Here is a 9,729-nt window from a genome sequence, read left to right as displayed (position 1 = left end):
TAACAACAAACTCAACATGTGACCTTTTTTTTCGTTTTCCTTTTTCAACATCCTCCAGGACCGAGCTCACCAACCTGATATACCCGTGATGCTTTTATCAACATGCGTTTACTTATTTTCATTTTCATTTTTTTCTTGATTACTTAACAGCTCAGCGTGACATGCAATATTTCAGATGGAATGCAAACAACCAAAATATGAATGAACTACGCAAACTTCCTTTATAAAAAAAAACACAGAGTACAATAATCTTTAACGATAATATCAACATCCCCTTAATAGCAGCCACTATCACAGAATCATCATGCGTAAAACTTTTTTACTGCATCAGAATTAACTGGCAATGGTAACTCCTCTCCGTCCATTCTCGTGAGAATTAGTGCCCCACCAGAAAATGCTTTTTTCACTACAAATGGCCCTTCATAATTTGGAGTCCATTTGCCTCTATGATCCTTTTGTATAGGTAGAATCTTCTTCAACACCAGCTCACCTTCATGAAATTCTCTGGGATGTACCTTTTTGTCAAATGCCTTCTTCATTCTTCTTTGGTACAATTGTCCATGGCATACTGCTGTTAATCTTTTTTCATCGATGAGATTGAGCTGGTCGAAACGAGCTTGAACCCACTCAGCCTCTTCTAATTGGGTTTCCATTAAAACACGTAAGGACGGAATTTCCACTTCAAACGGAAGTACTGCTTCCATTCCATATACAAGCGAGAAAGGCGTTGCCCCCGTCGATGTTCGTACCGAAGTGCGATAACCATGTAAAGCAAAAGGAAGCATTTCATGCCAATCCTTATATGTGACCACCATCTTCTGCACAATCTTCTTGATATTTTTGTTAGCAGCCTCTACTGCCCCATTCATCTTTGGACGATAAGGAGAAGAATTAAGATGATGAATTTTGAACTCCTCACATAACTCTGTCATCATCTGGTTATTCAAGTTAGTGGCATTATCGGTGATGATCCTGTTAGGGAGCCCGTATCTGCAAATCAACTCCTTTTTTATGAACTTGGTCACCACCTTTCTAGTCACATTAGCATAAGAAGCAGCCTCAACCCACTTGGTGAAGTAGTCGATTGCGACTAATATGAATCGGTGTCCATTTGACGCCTTTGGCTCTATGGCTCCGATGACATCTATTCCCCACATCGAAAAGGGCCACGGTGCAGACAACACGTTCAAGGTCGTGGGTGGCATATTGATATTACTTGCGTATACCTGGCATTTCTCACACTTTCTCACATGTGTACAACAATCATTTTCCATAGTCAACCAAAAATACCCCGCTCTCAGTATCTTCCTGGCCATTGAGTGCCCATTCATGTGCGTGCCAAATGTACCCTCATGCACTTCTTTTAGTATCAATTCGGCTTCTTTTGCATCTACACATCTAAGGAGAACCATGTCATGATTCCTCTTATATAAAATATCCCCACTCAAAATGAAGCTGCCAACCAACCTCCTTAGCGCCCTTTTATCATTTTCGGATGCCTTCTCTGGGTATTCTCGAGTCTTAAGATAATGCTTGATATCAAAGTACCAAGGTTTACCATCTACTTCCTCCTCGATGAAGTGACAATACACTGGCCCCGCATGACTCTTCATTTCAATCATTGGCAATTCTGCATCTTGATCAACTTCAAACATCGACGACAAGGTAGCCAACGCGTCTGCTAATTGATTATCTTCTCGCGGTATATGATTAAACGTGATGGAATCGAAATACTCAATTAATCCCCTGATGTAAGCTTGGTATGGAATTAATTTAGTATCCCTAGTCTCCCATTCTCCCTTCAATTGATGGATAACCAAAGCTGAATCTCCGTATACATCCAGAATTTTTGCTTTAGACTCTATTGCTGCTCGAATACCCATAGCACAGGCTTCGTATTCTGCGATATTATTTGTGCAATTAAAACACAACCTTGCCGTCATTGGAATGTATTGATTCTTAGGAGAGATAAGCACTGCCCCTATTCCATGCCCCATTACATTCGATGCCCCATCGAATAATACCGTCCAGGCTTTTTCATTTTTGTCATCTCTGCTCTCAGCAAATAAAGCCATGATATCTTCATCAGGAAACTCAGGTTGCATCGGCTGATAATCACTAATGGGTTGATGGGCTAAAAATTCTGCTAAAGAGCTACCCTTGATAGATTTCTGAGTAACATATACAATGTCGTACTCTGATAATAGCATCTGCCATCGAGCTATCCTTCCAGTGAGAGCGGGCTTTTCGAATATGTACTTGATAGGATCCATTTTAGATATCAACCAAGTAGAGTGACTCAACATGTATTGCCTTAAACGATGAGCAGCCCATGCCAGTGCACAACAAGTTCGCTCTAACGACGAATATCGTTGTTCGCAATCTGTGAACCTCTTGCTCAAGTAATATATGGCATGCTCTCTTTTCCCGTCTTCATCATGCTGACCCAATACACAACCCATTGAATTATCCAGTACGGTCAAATACAAAATGAGCGGTCTTCCTGGCATAGGTGGACGCAATATAGGAGGGTCCTGCAGGTATTGTTTGATCTTTTCGAAAGCAACTTGACAATCTTCATTCCAGACTACAGCCTGATTTTTTCGTAGCAACTTGAACATTGGTTCACAAGTAGCAGTTAATTGGGAGATGAACCTAGCAATGTAGTTCAGCCTTCCCAGAAAACCTCGAACCTCCTTTTCTGTTCTGGGCGCAGGCATTTCCGTTATCGCCCTTACTTTGTCAGGATCAACTTCTACCCCTCTTTGGCTGACAATAAAGCCCAACAATTTTCCAGACTTTACTCCAAACGTGCATTTGGTGGGATTTAACCTGAGTTTGTATTTTCTCAGTCTCTCAAATAATTTCCTTAGATTGAAAATATGCTCCTCTTCTGACTCCGACTTTGCAATCATGTCATCCACATAAACTTCAATTTCCTTATGCATCATATCATGAAAGAGTGTCACCATTGCCCTTTGGTATGTTGCCCCAGCATTCTTGAGTCCAAAAGACATCACCTTATAACAGAATGTTCCCCATAACGTGATAAAGGTCGTTTTTTCCATATCTTCCGGTGCCATTTTAATTTGATTATACCCCGAGAATCCGTCCATGAACGAAAATAACGAAAATTTGGCCGTATTATCAACCAGAGTATCGATGTGTGGTAACGGGAAATTATCTTTCGGACTTGCACGATTTAAATCACGATAGTCAACACACATTCGAACCTTCCCATCCTTCTTAGGCACTGGTACAACATTCGCTACCCATTGTGGGTATCTTGCCACAGCCAAAAATCCTGCGTCAAATTGCTTTTGAACCTCTTCTTTAATTTTTAAGGACATTTCCGGCTTCATTCTTCTCAGTTTTTGCTTGACTGGAGGGCATTCCGGCTTGAGTGGGAGCCTATGCTGCACAATATCGGTATCTAGACCCGGCATGTCATTGTAAGACCACGCAAACACATCTTTAAATTCCTTCAACAGTACACGCAATCTTTCCCTCACTTCCGTTTTCATACTAGTACCGATTTTCACCTCCTTTATCTCATCCTTCTCTCCCAAGTTGAGTATTTCAATTTCCTCCTGATGGGGTTTAATCTCCTTAGATTCTTGTTCCACTAATCTCAACAATTCTGGAGAGGGTTCCACATCATCTTCGAAATCATCTTCCGTATTATTGATAGGGTGCTCAAAATTAGGAACATTGATATCATTATTTTCAAAACAATCATTGTCACATCTGCATCATTTAAATTTATGAAAAAGTATAAATAAATAAGATAAACAAAGAAAAATGCCAAATGATGATGAAATGCATCTTTATTATCACGCTGAGTGAAAAGTAAAAAAGAATCAATCCGCAAAATCTCAGTTCTAAAGCCCCAATCGAAACTATAAGCTTAATTAAAACTATTACATTTTGTTCACATTAAGCATCACAGGTAAATCCAGTGTTTCCCAATTGTTGAGTTGAGTATCAGGGGAGCAAGCCCACACAAAGCTCAAACTTTGAGTCCTTTCTTCATCCTCCACAGCTGCTATCTGGCCAGTGTTGATCCACCCTGCACTGCGGAAGCTTTCCTTGATGTCAACAATGTGAATTTTGCTCTCTTTGGGCCCTCGTCTTTCTGCACGGGCCAAACTGCGTTCCTTTCTTTCTTCAATCATCCTTTTCCTGTCTTCCTTGGTAGGTTTGTACCCCAAGCCATATCTGTTCTTGTTTTCAACGATTTCTATAGGGAATGCTCGCCCCTGCCGATATTTGCCCAAACCTTCCCTATATACATACCCCCCTTTTATCATAATCTTGGCCATCATAATAGAAGCACATGATAGACGAGGATTTACTGGAAACGGTTCCACACAAGCATTTCCCACAATCTCCAACGACTGGAAGGCTGTCTCGAGAGCTTCTTCAGCCGCCTCGATGTAGCGTGTGGATGATGGCCCACTCACAAGAAGATCTTCTTCTCCTGATACTATCACCAGCTTATCTCCCATCACATACTTCAACTTCTGGTGCAGTGTAGAAGGCACAACCCCAGCCGAATGGATCCATGGGCGCCCCAACAGACAACTATAAGCTGGCAGGATATCCATAACCTGGAACGTTATTTGAAAGACACAAGGGCCAACTTGCATTGGTAAATCCACCTCTCCCATCACCTCTCGTTTGCTACCATCAAACGCCCTCACAATCATTGAACTCGGTCTCATATGCATCCCTTCGCAAGGTAGCTTTTCCAAGGTTGCTTTCGGCATAACATTCAAAGAGGACCCATTGTCCACTAAAACACGCGCAACAACATGATCCAGGCATTTCACCGAGACGTGAAGAGTCTTGTTATGCCCTCTTCCCTCAGCTGGTATCTCTTCATCCGTAAATGTGAGATAATTGTTAGCAACAATATTGCCAACAATACCCTCGAATTTATTCAACGAAATACCTTGTTCCACGTGAGCCTCACTGAGTATCTTCATTAGCAACTTTCTGTGTGATGCTGAATGCATGAGCAAGTCTAACAAGGATATACGAGCAGGCATACGGTTTAGCTGTTCCACCACCTTATATTCACTTTGTTGTATGAATTTTAAAAATTCACAAGCCTCCTCTTCAGAAACTTCTCTCCTCTCTTCCTTGTCGGGGATCTCCTCTATCTGTGCACCCTTCCCCTTTAAGAATTCTTTTGCCTTCGTAGCCATCGTTGTTTCCTTATCATTGACTCTTTCTTGTGCCAACTCTGGTGATGTAAAAATTCGACCACTCCTAGTCATTCCACCTATCCCTGATATGTTTTTGACGACAGGATCAACGCTTTGTGCTTCGCTTGACGCATGTGTCCCATATCTCCATGGGACGGCTTTTTCGTTCTTGTAAGGAAAAGGAGCTGGTACACGGATAACAACGGGCGACCTTCCTTGAGTTGGTGGGATAGAGGTAGTCTTAGTGAAACGAATCACCAACGGTTCTGGTAAACTCATGCCGGATTCATCACCAGTTTGTGCAAATACATTTCCCTCCTCCTTCTTGTAGCATACCTGCATCAGGCCACGATCTAACAGGTCTTGCAGAATTTCTTCAAACTTAACACACTCCTCAATAGAGTGCTCAGCATCTGGGTGGAGCACGCATGCTATACTCTCATCATAATCACCTTTCAAGATACCCACTTTCAGCAACGCCTCCAAAATAAACCTCCTAGAGCTCCTGACCTCTTTCACATTCCTCACCAGCTCATGCTCTTTCACTTCGACGGCATTCGTCGAAGCACTTCCATGCCCAGATAAAGGATTGGACTCGACACTAGGCTTATCCTCTTGGAACTTTAACCACCCGGAATCAATTAGAGTCTGCACTTTATGCTTGAAAGCCAGACACCTCTCAGTGGAATGACCAGCGGCCCCTCCATGATAACTACACTTTGCATCTGCGTCATAACCTCTTGGATACGGAGGCTGCAAAGGCTTCAGGGGACAAACGACAACTAGCCCTTGTTTGATAAGCTGAGGCAATAATTCCGTATAAGTTGTAGGAATTGGAGTAAAGTTAACATAATTTCTTTCCTGGTTCCTTCTTGGATAAGCATTTGGATCCACATTCATATTGGAACCTACATTTGCCCCTCCCCTCCAATTGTTCGTCGGGATGTATTGTGGTTGATAGTATCCCGGTTGTTGTTGAGGCCTAATTTGATGACCAAATGACGCGTTAGCTGCATGTGGATGTTGACCCCAGTATGGTCGATAGTTATGAGTGGGAGCCTGACCTCTCCACACGGGGGTTGCAGATGTTGCATGCACATCTCCTTCCTTTCTTTTTCCTGAGTTGAAGTTGGGGTTTTTAGAATGTGCAACCGCCGACGAGCCATATGCAATCTTCCCATTTTTCAACCCGATCTCTATTCGCTCGCCTATCACGATGATATCGGCAAAATTTGAAGATACATTTCCCACCATATGTTCATAGAATGGTGGTTGGAGCGTATTAACAAACATTGCCACCATTTCTCTATCATACAAAGGCGGCTCAACTTGTGCAGCCAATTCCCTCCACCGCTGAGCATACTCCTTAAAAGTTTCGTTGTCTTTCTTTGACATGTTTTGCAGCTGTAAACGATCTGGCGCAACATGTGTATTATATATATACTGCTTCACAAAAGCATCAGCCAAGTCCGCCCAACAACGAATTCGAGTCGGCTCTAAATGGGTATACCAGTTTAACGCCACTCCAGCCAAACTATCTTGAAAAACATGGATGAGCAGCTGCTCATCATAAGCATATGCAGCCATCTTTCTACAAAACATGGTTAGATGGCTCTTTGGGCATGTATTTCCCTTATACTTCTCAAAATCTGGCGCTTTGAACTTATGTGGTATTTTGACGCCAGGAACCAAGCTCAATCTAGAAACATCCCCAAATCCATAACTTTCATACCCCTCAACAGCCCTCAACCTTGCCTCTAGGCTCTCCAGTTTATCCTTCGCCCCATCAACATTACTAGTTACCCCCTGAAACAAAGTATATGGCGCAGCCCTTGTAGAAAAGCCCTCTCCGGTAATCACAGGTGGCACCGGGGTTACTCGTACTCCATCAGTCATGCTTGCATACATCCCTTCACTTACCATAGGTGCAGACATTACAACAGGTCCCTGAGTACTGATTGGCGGTACGTTAGCAGTGGTAGGGAAAGAGAATGAAGTCTGCTCCCCTTCTGTGTATTCTCCCACAGGTGGGGTGTAACCTGGAGGCAATCCATACATTGGGAATGAAACAGATTGGCTCCCAGCATTGAATAACGGAGGGTAATATTGAGCACTTCCCTCAACTTGCGCAGGGGTCACCCCTCCCGTAGTCTTCAGGGCTTCGAGAGCCGCCAAAATCTGGGCCATCTGATCCTTCAAATGGCTGACATCGGCCTTAATAGATTCGTGTGACTGCTCCCAATTCTCCATGACCTTCGAATTAGCTCTGGTCCTGTACGGATGTCTTGGAAAACTTGCCGTTGTTTTCTCACTTGTACTGATGATTATTTTTTATTAAATTAAATTAGATAAGGATGAAAAAAATGCAAAAAGAAAACATGATGCATGCTAGTGATAAGTGGAAATCACAAGATAACAATGACAATACTGATGGAAAATTAACACAAGCCGATACCAAACAAACATCCCCTATCTTTCATTTCAAGAAATTTGATCCATTACATCGTCTAAGGAACAAAACACATAACTCTGATGTACATCAATCCCGCGCCCGGGCAATGAAAGATTTCATCTCTCCCACCAACCATTTACAATGATTAATAAACAATTTTATTTCCGCTGATGAGTTACAAAAATGAGTGCTTGCTTCAGCATTCGACACCATCCTGGGGATGTCTTCAATTGCCCCGTTTGCCAAAGTAGCCAACTGAGAGAATCTTTCCTTCCAGTGCTTTACAACCATTTCTTGTTCGGCGATGTGCTCTTCCATTTGCTTTATCAAGGCCTGATGCCTTTCTTCAAATTCTATCGACCTCCATCGCTCCTCCTGTTCTTCGATATATTCCTCCATTTGTTTTATCAGAGTTCGATGCTCTTCCTCTGCTTCTGTTAGCTTCCAACGCTCCCGATTCATATCCGCCTCAAACGACATGGCCATCTCTTTCATCTCATGCCCCGCTTTTTCTATCTGAATCTGCGCTTCTCTTAATCTCTTCAGGGCTTCTCGTTTATCTCTTTTGGCTTCTTCGTAGAGGTGCTTCCACTCCTTTCCCTCTTCTAAAGCCACCTTCTTCTCATTTACCCTTATGGATAATTCCTTACTCGCGGCAGCTAGATCCTGTTTCACTCGAAAGGTGTAATCCCTCTCAGCCTTCTGGCTTTTGACAAGGTTTTCATAAGCCCGCGACTTTTCTTCATTATCATTTTTCATATCCACAAGATCATTACGCGCCCTTTGTAATTCGTTTTCCAACCTAGCATTCCTCATTTTCAATTTCTCCATCTCAGCTTTTAATTGTTGCACCTCTTCACTTTCTGGAGCTTGGGATGGTCCTTCACTAACTGATTGATCCTTGATTGGCTTGAAAGGCAGCTTGACTACTTTTACTCTCTCCAGAATCCAGGTGTGATAACTAATCCTGCTATCCACTACTCCATCCCTCAAGTCCTTCTCTGCTCGAACAACATTTTCCCATGCACTTTTAACCTTTCTTAACAGTTCGATGAAATGCCCGTCTTCGTAATAAATGAATAGGGTAGCAAGGTAATCTGATGTAGGTGCCCCTTTCATGGGATGCCCAAATTGTCTTTGCACCAAAAGAGGGTTGTAATTTATACAGTACCGGGCACCTATGAGAGGCACGTTAGGAAAACTACCACAATGCTGGATAGCCAGTTTATTTCCGAGCCAAGGAAGGCGCCATTTTATACTTCTTTCGCTCAAACCAGCAAGGAATCGAGCCCAATCGTTTCCTCCTTTACCTTTAAGCCCTTGGTGTGACAAAGTCTCCGATAGACTCTTGACATCGACCATCTCCTTAAACACGCGCGCTGTCATCCATATATACAACGCCGGTAAGCAACAAAGAATCTTCTTTCCCTTTCTCTCATGGCAAAAACTTAAGGACCCATAAACATCCGCAAGGACTGCTGTTACAGGATTCTCTGATCTGGTTTTACTCGCCACGAAGACGTCTATCGCGGCGTAATCCACGAATTCTTCTATTTTGGGAAACAAGACAATGCCATATATGGTGAGGGCTAATACATCCATGAAAGTTTCCCAATCCTCTTTATCAGCCAGGTGATGTAAGTACTGCTCTAGATATCCCTGTGATAACCCATGCAATTGATTCCTCATCATCATCCTGTCTTCAAGCTCTTTGGGATGTAATTTCATAATGGTAGCAATGGTGGGTATAGAGGCATGATGCTCTAAATGTTGATAGGGAGTGGTGCCCTCCAGTGGCAAACCCAAGATATGCTCGAACTCCTCTATGGTTGGCGCCAACTGAAAGTCTTGAAATGTGAAACATCGAAGCGGAGAATCATAATATTGTGCCAAGGCTGTGATAGCGGGTATTTGTACTTCAACCTCCATTAAATTCAACAAATTTCCATATCTTCTCTGGAAGGTTTCCCTCTTCATAGTTTTAAGCCTCTTGCCCAAGTTTATCAGCCCGGTCAAATTTCCAACATGGGTCCTTAGACTATACTTCTTTCTTAAATCGGAAGAATC

The 9,729-nt window shown here is 42.7% G+C and overlaps 1 protein-coding gene across 1 annotated transcript; it reads right to left on the bottom strand.

Moving 5' to 3' along the window:
- Positions 1-302: 302 nt before the first annotated feature.
- LOC128197389 (uncharacterized) lies at positions 303-7,460 on the bottom strand. The gene is made up of 2 exons (XM_052879090.1): positions 3,925-7,460; positions 303-3,747 (listed from the first exon to the last, which is right to left on the bottom strand). The coding sequence occupies exons 1-2, from the start codon at positions 7,458-7,460 to the stop codon at positions 303-305; spliced, it is 6,981 nt and encodes a 2,326-aa protein (XP_052735050.1).
- Between the last annotated feature and the right edge of the window lie 2,269 nt (positions 7,461-9,729).

Source organism: Vigna angularis, chromosome 6 (genome assembly GCF_016808095.1).
Source record: "Vigna angularis cultivar LongXiaoDou No.4 chromosome 6, ASM1680809v1, whole genome shotgun sequence".
Lineage (NCBI taxonomy): Eukaryota > Viridiplantae > Streptophyta > Magnoliopsida > Fabales > Fabaceae > Vigna > Vigna angularis.
This window is presented reverse-complemented; position numbering and strand designations above follow the sequence as displayed.

Bases quoted from the DNA above. Each gene is read 5' to 3' on its own strand.
- LOC128197389 (XM_052879090.1), bottom strand. From the start codon at position 7,460: ATGGAGAATTGGGAGCAGTCACACGAATCTATTAAGGCCGATGTCAGC. The intron at 3,748-3,924 runs GTAATAGTTTTA...TAAATGATGCAG, and splicing joins ATGCTTAATGTGAACAAAAT to ATGTGACAATGATTGTTTTG.